The 19,474-nt window shown below is 38.9% G+C and overlaps 1 protein-coding gene across 16 annotated transcripts in view; it reads right to left on the bottom strand.

The window, feature by feature from the left end:
* Window positions 1-393: 393 nt before the first annotated feature.
* ANXA11 (annexin A11) overlaps window positions 394-19,474 on the bottom strand; it is a 67,689-nt gene continuing 48,608 nt past the window's right edge. For 10 of the 16 annotated variants that reach the window (XM_086899668.1, XM_086899670.1, XM_086899667.1 and 7 more), the window contains 14 exons: window positions 12,552-12,612; window positions 11,345-11,457; window positions 9,812-10,186; window positions 9,181-9,268; window positions 8,699-8,793; window positions 7,909-8,022; window positions 7,615-7,705; window positions 7,421-7,500; window positions 7,207-7,263; window positions 6,220-6,313; window positions 5,443-5,538; window positions 2,818-2,876; window positions 2,156-2,278; window positions 394-1,113 (listed from right to left, as the gene is read on the bottom strand). In XM_086899668.1, coding sequence (XP_086755794.1) covers window positions 1,054-1,113; window positions 2,156-2,278; window positions 2,818-2,876; window positions 5,443-5,538; window positions 6,220-6,313; window positions 7,207-7,263; window positions 7,421-7,500; window positions 7,615-7,705; window positions 7,909-8,022; window positions 8,699-8,793; window positions 9,181-9,268; window positions 9,812-10,186; window positions 11,345-11,457; window positions 12,552-12,603 — 1,497 coding nt within the window. In that variant the 5' untranslated portion in view covers window positions 12,604-12,612 and the 3' untranslated portion in view covers window positions 394-1,053. Of the gene's footprint in view, window positions 1,114-2,155; window positions 2,279-2,817; window positions 2,877-5,442; window positions 5,539-6,219; window positions 6,314-7,206; window positions 7,264-7,420; window positions 7,501-7,614; window positions 7,706-7,908; window positions 8,023-8,468; window positions 8,527-8,698; window positions 8,794-9,180; window positions 9,269-9,811; window positions 10,187-11,344; window positions 11,458-12,551; window positions 12,613-13,475; window positions 13,641-13,821; window positions 18,966-19,291; window positions 19,433-19,474 lie in introns of those variants that run through there. The other 6 variants (XM_086899657.1, XM_086899655.1, XM_086899658.1 and 3 more) reach the window with 5 other exon arrangements.

Here is a 19,474-nt window from a genome sequence, read left to right as displayed (position 1 = left end):
TGTGAAGTAGGGGAGTTTGCACATTCTTGATTAATAAGCAGTCTATTTTCACTGATCTAGTTATAAAACCTTTCCCCTGCTTTGTACTTTTTACCTTTACATGTTTTTATTTTGAGAACAAGCTGAAGAGATGTCATCCATGCCAGCAGCGAGTAAAAATTCAGAGTTCCAAGAGTCAGAGAAATTGCAACATGCAAAATGAAAATACTGAGCAATAACTACAGATTACATGTATCATATACAATTGCTCATCAACAGCATACATCTCCCAAACTCTTATCAAAACAACAATTTCTGAATAATCCCATGGAAGAGAACTTCTATGGAAAAATTAAGTTACATAAACTGAATCATCACTCACATACATCAATATGAACACCAAAAGGCACAGTCTGCAAAGACTCAGACAGCTTTAATTTCATAATCTCTTCTTACATACATATATTTAAGGCACTATCCAAAACCTTTAAACATTAATGACAGAATCTTTACTACTGTCAACATTACTACTGCCTTGGGACAGTCTGCCTTAGCAAGTATGAAATGTGGAACATATCTTCCTTGAAAATAATCAAGGTAAAAAACAGAACTTGACAAAACTTCTTTAAAACAGTCTTGACACAAAATCTCGAGGCTGCTATCTCCACATATCAGGAAGTGGGCTAACCAACTCTACATACAATAGATATAAAACTTGCATTAAAATTGCACTCAATGTTTATACAAAAAAAATCTTAAATCACACAACTGTGATTTTTCATAAAACAAACATTATTTCAGCATGATAGAAGCAGAAAAATAATGATCACTCATCCATGGATTGCTAAGGGTGCTATACAGAATCCTGAGTAGACAGCACATAAGCTGGGTATTTTGGGGGGTTTTGGCATTTATTACCTACTACTTTTGAACTGAAGATATATGCAATATTACTTAAAATCTAATTGCTTTAGAAGAAACAAGTCATTACATATTTACTTATGGAGGAAAAAGGATGCTTTGCAGCAAGTACATGAAAATTGCAGCTTTTTTAAGAAAAGCTCAATGCTCCATTTAGTCATTTCCACCACACAACTTGAGTAGGATTTTCCGGTAGTCTCCTGAAGTATCACCCTGAAAAGTAATCCAGAAAAAGAAAAGTTGAAGAATAACCAAAAGAGATGAAGCCACAGCTGAAAAACTGAGAACTCTCTTTCCAGGGATATTTTTGGCTCTACTTTTACAGAAATAAGCAGCTGAGTTTACATACACCTAACTGTGGACATGCACACCACATATTTACTGAAGCTGAGTTTTAACAAAGTTTAGTCCATTAAAAAGATATGGCCTGTTCTGCTTCTATTCTGAATGGTAAATTATAATGCCAGATCAAAAGAGGAACAGGGGGGAAGAAGAAATACAGAGCTTTTCAAACAATGTCTCACTGCTTTTTACTCATACATGGGTGGTTACAGGGCATGCAACTACTGTAGAAGAAACATTTGGCACATGCTAACCTCCAGAATGTCTACAGGATTACTTTCCAAACACCAAGTTACGGCCCCTCCGTGTCCAGAGCAGAAGGAATAAACAGGGGCTTAATAGGTTTGGTACCCTCATTACAAGGTAAATAAAAGTGACACCACTCACTCTCCTCCAGCGCTTACTGCCCTACCACTGGCCAGGCATACTCTTGGCTGTTGCTATAGCTCTTCATAGCAGCAGGAGAGTGGATCAACTGCTAAAGAATCTGAAGTTTAGCCTATTTGCAAAATCTTGTACTTTCAAGAGAAAGAGGAGGCAATCCTTAAGATTTTTAGGAGCTTTATATTCTTCCAAGACACAAATGAAGTAGAGCGTCACTGTTACTCAACTGGAGGACTGAGTAGTTCCCACAAGATCATAAGGAGATTGGGATAGAGGGGTCTCAGAAACCTCTTTTCCCTTTCCTTCCTTCCCATCTCTAGCTCATCTAGCCCCCAAGCAAACCCAAGTGCTCTCAATCCTCCAGTCCTCAGCCTCCATGCTCCTGGCCAATGCAGCAATCCAACACAGCCAGCTAAGCTCAGTGCAGGTACCAGCCGTTCAAGCACAAGGAGCAGTGTTTTGCCAGCACAAGGGGTGTCATGGCAGGGAAGGTAAGGAAGACAAGGAAGGTAAGGTGTGCAAGTCTTACAGTGATATCTGAGTAGAGAGATCTGCCATACATCCGCTTGTACTCTGCACGTATGTCCAGCAAGTCAACCTCGCTGCGCGATACCATGATCCGGATCAGCGTCCTGTCCTTTGTCCCCGCTCCCTGAAATAAACATAGCAGCAGTATAATGTATTGAAAAGTGTATGATACAGCACTGGTAAAAAATAAAATGCCTGTTTATTAGCATAATCCCACTTAATAAGCTTGAACAGAATTTGGCCTATCATGCTTTAATAAATTTAATTTAGTGGTAGGATGCTAATTTCTCTGCACAAGAACAGCTCAAAAAAAAAAGAGGGGGATTTATAAAGACAGGTCACAAAAATTTGTTGAGTTAACTGGCCTTTATTTCTGCTAGAATTCCCTACTTAAAAAGAACCCATTTCAATGAGTTTTAAGCATATTTTTGTTTCACCAAGTGAAGATTTTTGTTTTATGTATGGTTGCATTCATCGCTCTGTTAAGCTGGATCAAATTAGCTAGATTTTTTCCAGCCTTTCATAATAATGACTGCATCCTGTTAGTCATCTGCCCACTGAAAAATGTAATCCCTTCAGCTGCACAGTTCCTTCCCAAGAGCTGTACAAGCATTTATAAAAACCCCACACTATAAGTTTATGTAACTTGTCACAGACACCTACCTTCATTGCTTTATATAATCTCTCTGCAAAAAAAGCTGGTGTGTTCTTGAGACACTTAACTGCAAAAAGAAACAGTATTACAGAAATCAGGCATTCCTCCTCAATCAGAACTCAGTAATTCTTTGAGTTTATCCAACATAGTCACATGCTTGAATTTTACATAAACATACACTTTATACAATGCAGCTTCCACTCCTTCCATTAGTCACTGAAATTATTTTTAATCCAAACAGTAGCTGCAATACAGTTAAAGAACCTACACTGCATGGCTAAAAGCAAACATTTCTGTCACTAGAAACCATCTAGTGTAAGCCATAATGAACCTTTGAATTCTAATGTCCAGATTCTTGTTTATGGAGTGAAAACAGGGGATGAGGAGGGGGCAGAAGACTTGAAGGAACACATAGGTAGTGGTGTTCCTGACTTCTTAATTCTAAATTTTCAGGCCATGCATCTGCAAGGTATGAAAAATTCAAGTCCTGCACTAGTACAAATTAGGAAACCACCTATGAATCTTAGGTGGTTCCTTCTCCTTAAGGGTGAGTCATCATAAACCTTATTTTAGTCTTATTTTAGCCACAAAGTTCATTAGGACTCCTGAAATTTTTTTAACGTGCTCATTTACTAATGACTGGATGTTATATTTAATTAGCACAGTTAATTAGAAATCTGAAAGAGCAAAATCTAAGTCAAATTACTGTCATGTTAATCAGGATAATTAAAAAATCCTCCATCACTGATCAGAATTAAAATCTATGTATTGATGCAATATTGCTTACAAGTAAACAATCATGCAAACTGTGGTAAACTACAGAGGAAACAAACCACACTTGACATTTTAATAGCACAGTAAGATACCAAAATCAATCACACAGAATCAACTAAAGGTGTAAACCCAGGTATATTTTTCATAGCAACACACATTCTGTATAGGGAGAAGTACTTTTCTCAGTAGGAAAATGTAGATGAGAGATAGCAGTTCACCACACAACTGTCAATGATATGTACAATACTACTCAGAAACGAATGACAAAATGAAATGCATGTTTCTGTATTCAATTTATCACTATATTTAGCTAACACAACACACTTGCATTCTAAGATGTTTAAAGATGTTTAAGTTACCAGTTTTACAATCCAGAAAGCTTTAAAGAAAGCAAAATTAAATATTTTCAATTAGAAACCCCTTTTTTTTCCCTGCAAATAAGGTTCACAGAACAAATGATGTTAATATCATTTACTGATACAGAGATATGTGTATATACATAAAAAACCCACAGAATCTATTTAATAAAGGGAGTTAGTGAATATTAATGACAAGCCTTGCTCAAAAAGCTATTGACTTGTTTGCCAGCTACAGTCTCAGTTTTGAATCTGGATCTACATGAAGACCTGTCAAGTCACTATGAAGCTCCGTGAAGACAAATGGCTTCTAAACTCTGTGCAGTTTCTTTACTAAGGCAATCTTTTTCTACAAACAGAGAAATCTCTTTTCCCTAAGCTTGGTTTTCTGACAATAGTTTCTGAGGTGACAAAGTTTGAATCCTGGAAAAGGTCTGCAAATCAATCAGACACAATGAGCTAGATCCAGTTTGGGTCATTAAAAGATCAGTACAATGACAGTGTGGCCAAGTAGAATAAGAACATTAGTTACATAGTTCACACATGCACAAGACAGGAGTGAAAAAAAAAAAAGGCTTTTAAAATTGATTTTAATTTTGCCAAGATTTTGTTACAAACTTCAGTGGAAAAATCTGTTGTGGTTGAACCAAATATTCTCTTCTATCTCATTTCCAAGTGAAGCAAAGTTCACTTTTCCTATTTTTTGGGTTAGGTGTATGTGGTTGTTTTAGGAGTTTTTTGTTATATCACTACCATATTCAAAACCAAAGAACACCACTTTTAAAGCAGGAGCTCTAGATAGCACAGTATGTTTACAGAAATAAACAGAAAAAGAAATTGAGATGTAAAGACACAAGACAGCAAAGTGGTTCACAGTTATATCTATAATAAAGCATTTCAAATTAAACTACTGCACAGCAACTTGAGGCCTTGCCCCAACCTCATGGAAATAAATGGCTACTTCTGAAGAGAGAACAGTAGACCTGAGGTAAGAGTAAGTTTTTACTCAGAAGTTCTGGGGCAATTAAAAACAAAGTTTTAGTAAAATTGTAGCCACAGGAAAAGTGGAAAAAATAACCCTTTTGCAATTAAATTCAAGTTTTCTTTCTACTAAATAGAGGTAGAGAGAACTAATTAGAGGGTTAAAGCCTGTATCTTGCTAGATTTCCAAAATTGTCCCAAATACTACATTCTCACTGAGTCAGCAGTTGGTACAAGTTCATTTCTTAAACAGTATCAATTATAGTTAATAATTCTCTCCCTATTTTAACATGTGAAATTCAAATTCTGCAGATGCCTGAAATAAAAAAACTTCATCTGTCATTTTGAGGTGAATTAAGTGTCCCACTTTACTAACCACAAATGACTTCACAGAAAGCTCAACATAAAAAGCAGAAAACTAGAAACTACTACTAATAAGAACATCCTTAGCTGGAGTCACAGGTGCCACCTGAGCCAGCTGTAGCAGAATAGCAGGAATGAACTTGCTAAGGTGGCACATACCTACTGCCAGCATGCCCCTCTCCAGGTCTCCAGACATTTCACGACATATGCTGCTTTCGATGTCCCGGTTACACATCCTCTGGTACTCGCTGAAGACTGTTAATGGAAAAGAAAGATTTCAGCTCCACCACAAGAGGTGGCACTGGAATGTGCTGGATGGCTTCATTTCAATGGCAATTCTCAGCTGGATAAGTGTACTCACACTAGTTTGAACATCTCAAGGATTAATAACTGTGCTATCAACCATTTACATGTTATCAGGCTCCTTCTAGCTTGCCTAGCTCTGTCCTCTTCACTGAAAAACTAGACTAAGAAATCACAGCAATTTTTTAAGGAAAACTTTGGGTGTCAATAAAATTAAGAAAATATTCAGGTTCTCATATACACCCCTTTCCTCCATATAAGTACCTCGCATGCCAACAACACATTGTAAAAGTTCTATGTAGTTACTAAAACATTTCCACCACGACAGACTGATGTAGCACCTTACATCAGCAAGTAAAAAGGGAAGGATTACAAGTGTCTTGCACACACAAGTATGCAAGACTGAAACAATTCTAGTTTTTCAACCCTTTATCAGAGGATCATTTGAACAAGTATGACCTCTACTTCTACTAGAAAGGTGACTCTTCCTCAGCAGAATTCACCCTGCTTGTCATTGATATCTTATTGGCCTCACTTTACAGATGGAGGAAATTCAGGGCACAGAGCAGTGCTGTACATTTTTATCATTATACACAACAGAACCAAGTTACTGCTTATCTAGGGCATTGTTACCTGCTCTAAGGTGGGCCCTGCTTCTTGCACACAGAATGGCATTGAATTTGGATTCGTCAGTTCCTAGACGGTTCTCTCCAGCTGCATACAACTCCTGAACACAGAAGAGAGTTCACACTTCATTACTCAGAAAAGTAGTCAGGCTGAACAGCTCAGTTATAGATTTGCCTCCTTGCAGCCTCTCCTCCTTTTTTATTTATTTCATAGCCTATGTACCACTGCAAAACGGGCAAGCAATAAATAGCAACTAGTTCTAACCTTCCTATAATATGCTATGCTTGCAGTCTTCCTAGCTTGCTGATGCATAAGTGCTCAAACACAAGAGCACCACATTACTAAAGGAGGGGACATTGTTCAAAAAGTACCTGAAAACTTTTCTTCCTAACAGTCCTTACATCTAGCTTTTCTTCTACAATTCTAGGTGCATTCTGGGACATTCTTGTGTTTTGGCTAAGGCACACTCTGTAGAAAGCTAATGGCATTACTATTTAACTGCCACTAATATGGCTAAAACAATCCAGGGTTCTCCCTTTGCTATGTAGTGAAATGGAATATACAGAAAAAGAAATGGGGCAGGCATTACTAAGTCCAAGTGCCTTATTTGCTGCAAACTTAAACAACATGCAAAGGCTATTGCAGGTGTTGAATTGTTTAAAATTTAATCCACACACATATCACCTCAAATCTCTTTGGACAATTTCCTTAGTAAGCAGCACAATCCAACACTTGGAAAAGCCAAAGACCTGACTGAATGAGAAGCAAAATATTCTATGGACTGTACTCCCAAGAGATTCATCTCTGTATTGCACCTACATGGCTCTAATGCTCTGTCACAGCTTTTTGTATCTCTACCATCCACTCAAACATATGCACTGAATCAGAAGATGTCACAAGGTATCCAAAACTAACAGTAAGCAGAATCCACACAGTCTAATTTCAGCAAACTGAGTTGACCATAGCTAGAAATGGTGAAGCATTTCTACTGACCTGTACATCTCTTTGGACAACAGACATGTCAACATTTGTACTTTCATCTCTGTTTCCCTGAAAGAATTAGAAGATCCAGAAGTGTTACTGATGGGCTGTTTTTTTTTAAAATTCAAAATAAACAAAAAACAACCAAAACCAAGCCAAACCAAACCCATCCACACCACCTACAAACACACAACAAAAAATTCCCAAAATCCCAGCAGGCAAGTACCTGAGCAAGTGATATTAAAAGCCTCTGAAAGTGTCCAGATGTGTCACTTTTTATTGCTTCCTCCAGAGTTTTCTTATATTCTGGAAAAGAGACAGTCATGAATCCTCATACAACCCTGCTCAATTCCTAAATTCAAACTATCAGTCAGTGATTAAGGAAGAAAGGGACAAAAATTTTTATGCAACAGATCTAACCTGCTTTATAGACCCTGTTAAGTTCCTGAATATGCTCATTACTGCGGGAAGCTAAGATTTCAATGAGACAATTTTCATCTGTGCCAACACCCTAAAACAAGCAAAGAAGAAACACTTCAGATTCTTGATTTCTACAACCTAGTATAAAAGAAATGTAACAAAATTATACAGGAAAAAGTTCAGATTATAACCAAAGCAAGTAATCCCAAGTAAGCCCAAACTTTTAAATGGCAACCAAATATTTTATCAGCTCAACTATTTCCCCTGTCTTATAAATGTATCTCCTACACAAACCTTTATAGCTTCCTTGATTTCATAAGCATCAAACATGACAGGTGTCTTCATCATTGCCAAGATTGTCTTCTCAAAGTTACCTGATAGCTCAGACTTGAGATCCTTGATCAAATCCTAATGAGAAGGAAAAACAAGAAAAAAATGTGTAAAGACCAAACTTGACAAAAGCAAGCACCAAAAACACACATTTTACTAGGAATTCTTTATGCATAAGCACCAGTAATGTATGTTCAAAGTAAAGCTATTCCACTTAACACTAAAACCAGCATAATGGAATATGTACATTGAGGTCATTAAGGTCCAATTAAAGAGACTGCACAGATCAAAGCGTCAAAGTAACCATTCAGCATAGAAACTGCTTTGCATGTTTCATCTGCAACACTACATAAAGAAACCAAGCATGGGTAAAAAAAGCAGAACTCTGAACTGGCTATGACTTAAGAAACATCTTCCCCTAATGCACCTTTCAATCTTTTTTCCCCACCACTCAGTCTTCTGACTGCCACAGAAGGGATGTAGGCTCTTATTTCTTCTTTGTTCTGTTCTCACAATGTACTTACCTTTCCATAAGCTGTTTCATGCAATGTTTTTTGCATGTTTCATCTGCAACACTGCATAAAGAAACCAAGCATGGGTAAAAAAAGCAGAACTCTGAACTGGCTATGACTTAAGAAACATCTTCCCCTAATGCACCTTTCAATCTTTTTTCCCCACCACTCAGTCTTCTGACTGCCACAGAAGGGATGTAGGCTCTTATTTCTTCTTTGTTCTGTTCTCACAATGTACTTACCTTTCCATAAGCTGTTTTGAAGGACAGGATTATCTGCTGCCGTTGCTTGTTTGAACGACTTCCAAGACAATCGATGATGGCCTGCTCATCGGTTCCTGTACACACACACAGACACCACAGAATGAGCTTCACCTCATGTGAGGATTCAGCTTTCTGTCTCTACTTCATCCTGTTCTAAACCCAGCAGAAGGACTTGAATGCCTTGAATTCACCTACAGTACTACTGTAGTGTACTCTTGTGTACAACCACAGAACTTTGAGCTCTACTCCCAACCACAAACACAGTAAGAATACAAAGAAAACCTAAACCAAACTCATGATATTATTTATGCCTACACGAACTTCCAGTAATACTTCTGATAACCAAGGACAATCACACGTGAACTATCCTGCTCAGTACACACACAGCAATAGAAAAGCATCAGTGCTGAATGGATATGCAATTCTACTTTAACTGACATGTAAATCCTCAGACTGCTCACCAAATCCTTTCATGGCCTTCCTTAAGACTTCTGCATCCTTCAGAGGGTCAAAACCTGGTGCATCAGTGATGGTACCTCGGTTTCCATGCTAAAATGAGATCAATAGTGTTAAACAGTACTAGTGTTAACAGCATATTAGTGTTAAATAGTGAAATACTGTGGTTTACTACTTAGGAAAGATGATCACTGTTACTAGTTTTTTTCTTGTGAGAAAAGTAATAGAGAAAACTCAAACCAACCCTGCCTTAAGCAATTTGCTAATTTCTAGACACAAATGACAAAATGCAAGATCAAGGTTTCCTGACATTAAATCTGCTTTCCAATCCATTAAGGTTTGATTATACTGTATATATGACTGGCAATACTTGCTAAAGTTAGGAAAGGCAAGATTTATTAATTTGAATTAATGTCAAAACTTTTTTCTTGGATACCATGGTAAAACATAATTTCTTTCAAGACATATGGCCTATACTGCTTGTGTTTGAAAAGCTTCCATCTCTCTCTTCACTCAAACTTCATTTCCTAACTTTCTTTTCAATTTGATGATTGGTTTACATTAATGCACACAAAGAAAATGTAGAGGAACATATATACAGCCACACCTCAAAAGAAAAGCAGTGAATGCTCTTACTGTTACAGGAGTGACTGCAGGCCCTGTAGTTCCTGAGTAAGAGGGCATAGATGGGTTCACAGCTGGACCTGCTGGGTAATTTGGCATGGGCTGCTGCCCTGGATGAGTTGCTGGAAATCCTGGATAGTTCATAGGCTGCTGAGCAGGTGGTGGTGTGGGCTGGCCTGGCACAGGGCCGCCTCCATACCCTGGGTAAGAGGGCATTCCGGATGGTGGATTTCCTCCAGGGGGAGCGTACCCTCCGTACGAGGGCTGCTGTCCTGGCGGGGGTTGCCCGAAGCCACCTGGAGGAACAGGTGGATAACCCCCAGGTGTGGAAGGATACATGTTTTGTGGTACATTTGCCCCTCCAAAGGTCCCTGCCAGGTTGGATGCCTGCAATGACAGCAATAAAGCAAGAGACAGGAAGATGTACAAACAGCTGAGTTTCAGTTACATACTTAATACAACACAACCTCCCTCCCCACCAACACAGACAAATAGTTCTTTATCTGGAAAACAAAGCAAGCAGGATGGAAAAGTCTGCCTAAAACTTTACACCAAATAATCCCTTCTTTACCCATGGCTGCCTTGTATGATCACAAGGGTGCACCTGGGTGCAAGTACTTTAAGCAACCTTTGGCTGTTGTATGATATGTTAGTAGTTTACAACTAGCAGGAGTTCCTGGACTGCATTTGGAAATACTTCTGCAGAAACTGAAATGAAGATATTCCACTCCACATCAAAACTTTACCACTGAAACCCCTCTTCTAGAGAGAAACCAGAAGTGACATTTGATGGTTGCAGAATTGTCAAAAACTAGCTGCTGTGGATATTGCCTCCTGCACCCTAGATAGTTTGTTGCTCAATTTGCCTGCTGGCTGCCAAATCACTTCATTTAATCACTGCCTCAGAAAGGCATCTATAATGCAAATATCTTCCTACAAACTGCATTCGTTATGCAGCATAACAGATTTCTGAAGACTAAAGTTGTCAGAAGTGTCACTCACTTCTGCTCTATGAAAAAAAATCACATTGGAAACGTCTACATTTTCTACAGTCAATGTAAAAGGTTTTTACTTCCATCTGTTAAACATCAGTGTTTGTAAGAGACTGTTGATCCCATATTATTTGAGGATGAATCATTGCTACCTCTAATTACACAGCCTTTTTCCATACTCTGACTGGTCAAAACACAGGTAATAGGCAAAATCCAGACTGTGTTTGCTCATGTGAATATATTAACAGTGGATACTCTGTGTTACTAGCTCCCTGTTCCTCAGCTCAGCAAATGCCAAGTTATATTAGTTTTACGTTCACGACTTTTGAAGTTAGACTGTTAACAACACTTAACTAGTGTTCTGTTTCCTAAAATAAGAAATAGCTTTCAGTAATCATTTTCTTCAATAGGCAATATTGAATATTCAACACTTAAACAGATTAGACATAAAGGCACAGAATTCAAGTGATGAACTTCAGAGTGACAATGCCAGAAACACAACTTCACCCTTAAGGGCATCACAGTGAAACACATTAAATGAAAGCAAACTCACCATTCCAGCCATGTGGCTGGGATTGAACTGGTTGGCATAGCCAGCCACATTTTCCAGACCAATTGGAGGTGGATTTGAAGGTGGATAGGCAGCACCACCCCAAGGACTGCTACCTGAAATCAAACACACATGTGCTGAAACAAGAAACTATGCCATTTTAAAGTTCTTACTACTAAAATTTCTAATGTAATTATTTTCAACACTACCAGGAAAATCAACTGAAGAGGTGCAGGGTAGCAGTGTAATTATTATAAAAAGAGAGGTCTCACTGGGTATTTCTAATCATGTTAGTATAACTGAATCTGTAAGTTCTCACTTAAAACAAGTCTAAACCTATTTGACAGTTACCACTCAAGACTAGCACCACATTTTGACTTGAGAGCACTTAAAGTACAAAGTTGTCTGGGTATTCCAGTAGGAAGATATTATTAATTCCACTTACTTTGCTAATTTGAGAGGTGTCCACACAACACAACAGTATATTTACAGACACCACAGTCATAAAACTTGTCTGCACACAGCAGTATGGTCTAACTTAAGACAGAATACTTTGCTGAGAAATAGGCTTTATCCTCCTAGCTAGCTCAACTTCCCCTTCCTGAGCTAGCCTGCCTAACTCCACACTTCACCATACCTGCATGACTCCAGACCCTTCTTTCTGAATTTCAACAATATTAACAAGTGTGAAGCTCAGCTTGATAACCAAGCAGTGGTTGAGTATTTCATCAGCTTTATGTTATTATAAATGCCACCCTTGTTAATTGTCCTCTCTCCTCTGTATGCAATCACCTGCCTAAGAACAGTGAATTAAGAATAATTTCCTATTTCTTTGGAGAATATGGTTTTAAGATGTATGAATGATTTCTCCCCATACTCATTTGTCTCACCACACACCCTGAAGACTCAGTATTGACTTGACACTGATCCTTGTCATTTATTTGATTTGATCAAGTTAAGACCATTTCCTAATGTTCTGTGCTTTATTCAAGATGAATGAAACTGGACCCTACTATATGAGCACATGGCAGAACACACTTAATAGACAAATCAGAATCCCCAGCCTAGATAACACAGGACTTAACAAGCAAGTACAGAAAGCTCTGGGGAGTCAAGGAAACCCTTCAGAGTCCTGTTCTTCATCCATGCCATGTTTCCACTCCAGACAGGACAGCCAGTGCATTATGTTTAATTCATCTGAACAACTTACCTGGAGCAGCTGGTGGATATCCACCGGCTGGGGGATAGCCCGGGTAACTCATTGCAAAGATCTGGAAAGTATGGGTGATACAGTTATTTTCTGCAATGCTTCACTCATTACACCACATAACACTAAGAGGTAACATTTATGCAGTAGCCAGTTACCAAAATTTATACATAATCTGCACAAGCCTGTCCCGGCTTTCCCCTTAAAAACCTCTTCCTGTTTCCTTCTGCTGGACTAATAAACAGATAGCTAAGCAGCTGCAGAGTCACTCCTCACACTATTTTTCTTATCTGTTCCAGTTACTACTTGCTGCTTGCTTTGTCTATTATGTTGTTAGGGATATATTACTTGAACATGCTTCCTTTACTGTGCTATTAAAACCTCCAGAAGTTTCCAGCCCATACAAAACTGTGTTATCAATGAGGAGTAGAAAATCATCTGACAAAGAAGCTATGTCTTCAAGTGAGTAACTAGGAGAAGCTGTTAGGAGGCACCTAAATGCAAACGTCTGCAGAAGTGCAAGGTCAGAGTAAGAAGCAGAAGGGATACACCTTCATGGTTACAGCATTGCCATAAAATATGAAGGGTTTTCTGATAGGATCAGATCACTAGAACAAATTTGGTCTCTCAAAATGGATAGTGCCTCTGTCAGCACAGAAGTGCACAAAGTCATTAGCTGTCCAAAATAGAAGCAGAGGTCAAAAATGAAGAACAGCTAAATTAAGGACAAAATGAAAACTGGCTTCCAAAATACAAAGGCTGTATTTTAAACAGAAGATTTATTCTACAAGAAGAAATGGTAAAAGGAACTATGAAGAAAATATCTGTAATGAGTGTTAACTTTTGAAGGTTATTTTAATGACAAGCCACAGTCTATTTTTAGAATTGCTGCCCTTTTTTTCCCCTCTCTTTCCCCTAAAGCACTACCTTTTGCATCTGGCATGTTTTGCTGTGTTTTGGGTTTCAACTGTGGAATTTTGCTTTGGATTTGGTTTGAGTTGGCAGGGGTGCTGTTCTTGTGAAATTGTGTTCATTTTGCATGATCACATTAACTTCTCTTTCTGGTTTGCATGGCTCTATCGCATAGCAACACTGAAATGGAGAAACATCTTTTTTTAGTGGTTTTCTTTTTTAAAAGGAAATACTATTAGGAAATCTGAAATTTACTTAAAAACTGCTCAGACTTCATGCTGCACATACTCATTTAAATTTAAAGAGAGAGAAATGAACAGAAACAGCAATGAACAGAGCACACCAAAAGTTATAACCCTACCTTACTTCTGCTCCAGTATGTAGCATCTGAGAATCAATAAATAAGTGAATGCAGCTTCTCAGCATTAGAAAAGAATGCCTGCTGTTACCCATGCAAAGATTGATCCCTAACTTGCGAGGCCAAGAAACAAAAAAAAGCAAGACGTATTCTCCCTCTGCTGCTGGAAAAACGAGCAGGCAGCTTCCTCCCTCCTGGCGCTTGGCCACACAATTGCCAGAGGGAGCTGCCAGGCCCCAGGCCCATGCTGCCACCTCCGGCAGGTACCCGAGTATGGAAGTGCAGAGAGGCCAGCAGAAAAAAAAATAACATTAAAAAACACAACAGAAGGCAGCCTGGCACACTTCAGAGACTCTCTAATTTAGAAATGGGCTTTACGTAATAAAGCATGGAAAAATAAAAAAGAACAATTATTACCATGTCACTCAAAAACAAACCAAACCACCCCCAGAATCTAGATTCTTAGCATGTGTAATGTCAAGGTGTACATTTTTATACACAAATTATTACAACACTGAAATTAGTGTTATTTCTTCAGGCAAAACTGCAATTATATTTTTAGTTACTTTTTAGCTTTACATGTAAATACAATAAAGACAGGGTACTCAAAAAATTGTAAAATGCCTTTTTAATAAAGATTTAGGTACACATTTAAGGCAAAAATACATTTTTTTTTTTTTGTGGTAGAGGGTGAGAAGCAATGGGATAGGCTTTGTTTTTCTTAGCAAGGCTGTTTGCTTGCTTTTAATCCCATACAGAACGCTCATTTCAAATTGGGAAAAAACCCAAGATTAAAAGAGCCTTTTGGCAATAAAAGCTGAGGTTGAGAAAAAACAGCCAACTTCAGCAATCTGAAAAAAATGTTAGTTTCTATATAAAAATGTTCCACTTGCTTCTTTTGAACACTGTATTTATCCAGGGCTTTTCCAAGGGGAAATTTTCCCAGACTGGTTTGATTCCAGGCAAACTAGATCTGCAAACACACCGACTTCTCATGTTCAGAAACTTCCCTGATCACCACCTTTTCCACAGCTGATTCGAGCCTCTGTTGACCAGTACTCTAACTTTAGAAATACTAACATGGAAAGTTACCTTTCCCAACCATTCCCTCAAGCCAGCCTCCATTTCATCTTCTAATCTCATCATCCACACTTTCTCCTGCTACATCCACAATATTTTACTAAAATTGCTCCTGATGAGCAGCACTTGCCTGCTGATAACTGAGGGGTGATACAGGCGAGGGAACAGAAGATACGGAAACCTACCCTGCTACACAAATATTGCGTGGGAGGACAAAGGAACAGCAAGGTCTCTGTTTGCTCAGTCATAAAAAATGTAGTGCATAAGACAAGGGAAAAATACAAACAACCAAACCACACACGGGAAGAGGGAGTGCCTTGAAGAAAACAAAGAACAACTACTGTCAAGGTCCTCTCCCCACTCCCAGTATTCAATCCCAGAGGTCCACCTCCGAACTTTAAATAAAGACCTGAGGTTTTACTCCCACAGCAAACATCGTTATCATGCTTCACGCTGCAAGCTATAAACCATTCAGGCTCTCGAGCATTTTCCTGCTGCTTGACAAAACTAAGAGGGAACAGACTTGTTCATAAACAATTAAACCTATGACAGACCTTCAACAGGAGTCTTGAAAATACGCTTCTGTACGATACAACACAGAAGGAAAGGACTACAACTCAATAAATTTGTAACAAAAATACAAATTCCATAATGAAGGCAGAAATAAAGAAGAAAACTTCACGGCTGCAAGAAAACTTCTGTTTCAAGGTGCAATAGCAATAAACTCAGCCACTGCATTCACACCCACTCCTGGAATGTATGTAGTGGCTGCTGTTCAGGCTCCAGCTATGCCATGGTACAATAATTTGAGGACAAAAAAGGATGAAAAACCACAACCTTTATTTTTTCAAAATTATTTGTTAAATTATGCCCATTTCATCATAGGAATCACTGAGTAAAGTTAAACCCTTGGCCTTGACTCCTCCACAAGGTTAATTACCAGGATATTGTAGACAAAGCAGCCTGAAGCTATAAATTACAGTACCTGCTCTGAGACTGATCCCTGATTGTGAAACCAGCAGAACAGAATTTATCACCTTACAATACGCTGTCGTTTTTCATCAGATATGAGCTGAGGCATCCACCACCATGCTTTTCCAGGACAAGGACAAACCACAGTCAGCACTGAACCAGCTAAGTGCTCTTTTACCAGCCTGAGCAAAATTTATCTTTGACTCATACACTGCAGCATACAAGTTGTTCTCTCCTGTATCAGTTGTAATAGTTTTCATCCTGACAGATAAAAAGTCCTGCAATTTTGTTATTTCATTAAGTCTTCTGTATATGCATGTGATTCCTGTCCAGCCTTCCTCTCACTATGAAAAGAACTAATTTAGTGGAATGGGTTTATCTTCCAACATGGGTGAGTTCATGCCACCCAAAACTCAGGAAACCTCTTTACACAGATCTTATCACTCATTGTTCACCTTTACTGGAATTCATCCAACAATGTATATTTAAAGAGTACTAACACATCATCCACTTCCTACAAAAAAAAGCTTCCCAAACAACTCACAGCTTTGAATAGACTGTGGAACAGAAACAAAATAAAATATGTGTTTTTTAAAAAAACTATTCATTTGAATTGCTTGCTAGTATTATGACTCAGGAGCTCTGTCAGTTTTGATGATCTTTCTAATTCAACATAATAATCTTTTTTATTACAGAAAACAATCTAACACTTTTTGACCTACTGGGGCAAGGGGGGTAAGGAGGGAAGAGCATCAGAAAGGTAGCACTTGTAAGCTTTAGTCAAAATAAAAGAGATCTGAAATGCTGATGATGCTCAACAAAGAAAAGCTGAATGGGAAGACATACCCATAAGCCACAACCAAGCTGTAAAAACATTACTAAGAACATTCCTGTAACCTTTACAGTGAGTGAAGCCCTACATATAAACTCAGGGCTTCAAAATCCAAAGAACTTAGTTGAGCTGCATGGACTTTCAAGATCTATGTGAAGGAAAAACCTGAGTTAACTCCAAGAGGTCAGTTTCATTCTGGACCCCTACTCTGCCCTGATGTGAGTGCTTCCTTTTGTAGCACTCTTTCAATACTCTCTTTCAAATATATGAAACACACAGTCAGAACATTTATGACAATACAGACAGACACCTTCCAAACAACAAAACAAGCAAGAAAAAATTAGGTTATGAGATGTTTGAAAAAGTAATTGAATGAGGTTGTTCTACTTCAAACTCCTAACTTTTTCTTTTGTTGAAAAAAAATAATACTATAAATAGTCTAAACTACGTTCTCAACTGACTAATGCCTCAGGGATTTACATTCCTCTATTTTAAGTTCCACCACAAAAGAATAAATTTTTACACCATTAGTGCAAGTCAGAATATGTAAATACCAATTACTCCAGGAACCACAGCAATAGAGCAGTATTCAGAACTCTAAAACAATTATTTAAAAAATGTCTGAGTTTTCATTTCACACCAGCAATTTTTAATTAGTTGCCGCACCTGAGCCTGAAGCACAGAGCCAAGGAGTGGCCCCACTGCAAAGGCAGAGGCAACAGGAACAAAAAGATGACAAAAGGTTTCCATCAGGTCTGCAGCTGTTTGGGCTGCCATCAAGCTGCTCAAGTGACAGCTCCCAAAGTCAGGCACACTGGCAGGAGCTGCATGGGAGGTTAGCTAAACTCCTAATGGACATACCCAACACTGCGACAAAACCTCTCTGCTGACAGACGTGGGACTCCCCAGCTGAACAAGAGGTACAAAGACATCAACTTCTTAGCAGTGATGACTCTCACACTTTCTGGCCAGGGAAGGCTTACACATTCAGCTGTCCAGCAACACTGGGATGGTTATTACCCCTCGGTGAGCAAATGGACACACCTTCATTCATTCAAGGCTATAAGGAATTACTCATTTTCAGCTGATTAATTCTTTCCAGGAACAGAATTATTCAAGAACCAGCTTCAAGTAGTAAAATAGAGAGGCAGGTATTTCAAAGCAATCATAAACAAGGAATGAGAAAAGAAAGCAAGACTATAGCCTTCAAATCTAGTCTGCACTTTAGATCAGCAAGCTTTAGGCCTTAAATCTTACTACTGAAAAGTATTTTCCCCCCTAAATCCTAACATTTGTTAATATGCATTTATTCTCCTAGCTAATAGAAAACCAAGTATTTTTAAAATACTGCCAAGCATAGCCAACAACCAGTTATTTTGACTATAGATAAGTACATTGTTTACCGAAGAAGTTCAAATTCCCAAGCTTAAAGTTATGTCTAGCAATAATAAAAGGGATATTCACCCTGTCTGCTTCAGGAAACTTAAGCACCTAATTCAGAGTAACTCACTAAGCCAAAATTCAAAATCAGATGTCCTTTTCTAGCCAAGCCAGGGATCTTTTTTTTTTTGGCCTCAGACCTTATACTAGGCAGTATAGGTCAGGCAAGAGAAAGGAACATAAATATCATAAATATTGTTGACATAAAATTATTAGGCACTCAGCAGAAGGGACAGGGCTACAGACAAACATGTAAGCAATACTCAGTTCTAATAATCTGCTGCATCAGTGGGAGGAGAGTGATCCACATGACGCTTAGAACAACTCAAAATACAGGAAATTACAGAAACAGCCAAGCTATGGGGAAAACATTCATACACTCAGGCTTCACAGCAACCATACACTTGCACTGGTTTTGTATTGTTTCCGACGTTACCATGGGCGTTCCAATAAAGCACTGACTCACTCCACAGAAAATAACTGTATGCTGGGGGAGGTATCAGGGAATGAACCTCCCACCTCTGACAGCAGCTGTGCTTTTAGGTGCGTAACCCTTATCGTGAGTTCCTTCCTCAACACACACTGCACCAGCACTTTTCCTTTCTCGCCAGTCTGTTCTCGCTCCACACCTTCTGCCCCAGTGCCATCTGTCCCCGCTCCAGGCTGAGGAGCCTTCCACGCTTCTGCCACTCCCTTCAGAACATTATCTCTCCACACGTCCTCCTTAACAGGAACAAGCTTCCAGGAACTACTATAAATACATTTTAAAATAAAAATATATACTATAGAAGTACTCCCTTACTGCCCAGAAACAGGGCTTTTCTGAATATGGAGATGTTTGTGTTGTTTTTTGTCAACATATAGCTACAGCATCGCAGGACTTTGAAGAGTTTTGGTTTTAAGACAACTTAAGTGACTTCAAGACACTTAAAGACACTTAAGTGTCTTAAAAACATTCGAAGTACATAGGCAAACTACGAGCAGTTTAGAGAAAGGGAAAAAAAAAAAAAAAAAAGTACTGCGTAATGGCCAGCCTACCATTTTAGGCTGCTTTTTCCTGACAACTGTGTACGTATCGAAATTATAAACTCAAGATAAACTACAGACACATGCAAAGGACCGAACTGCAACTACAACAGCAAAACATGCCCTCTCCTCTGAAACCGTATTCCCTCAGGAAACAGGCGTTGCTTCCTCCCAGCCGCGGAGCTGCCGCAGGCCCTGACCTCCCCTCCGCCAGCCCCTGAGCCGCTGCCGGTCACCGGCGGGCGTCTCGGCTCCTGCTGCCCCAGGATCCCCTCCCTGCGGGGACACGGGCCCGGCCCACAGCCC

Source organism: Cyanistes caeruleus, chromosome 8, assembly GCF_971803275.1.
Source record: "Cyanistes caeruleus chromosome 8, bCyaCae1.hap1.1, whole genome shotgun sequence".
Lineage (NCBI taxonomy): Eukaryota > Metazoa > Chordata > Aves > Passeriformes > Paridae > Cyanistes > Cyanistes caeruleus.
This window is presented reverse-complemented; position numbering and strand designations above follow the sequence as displayed.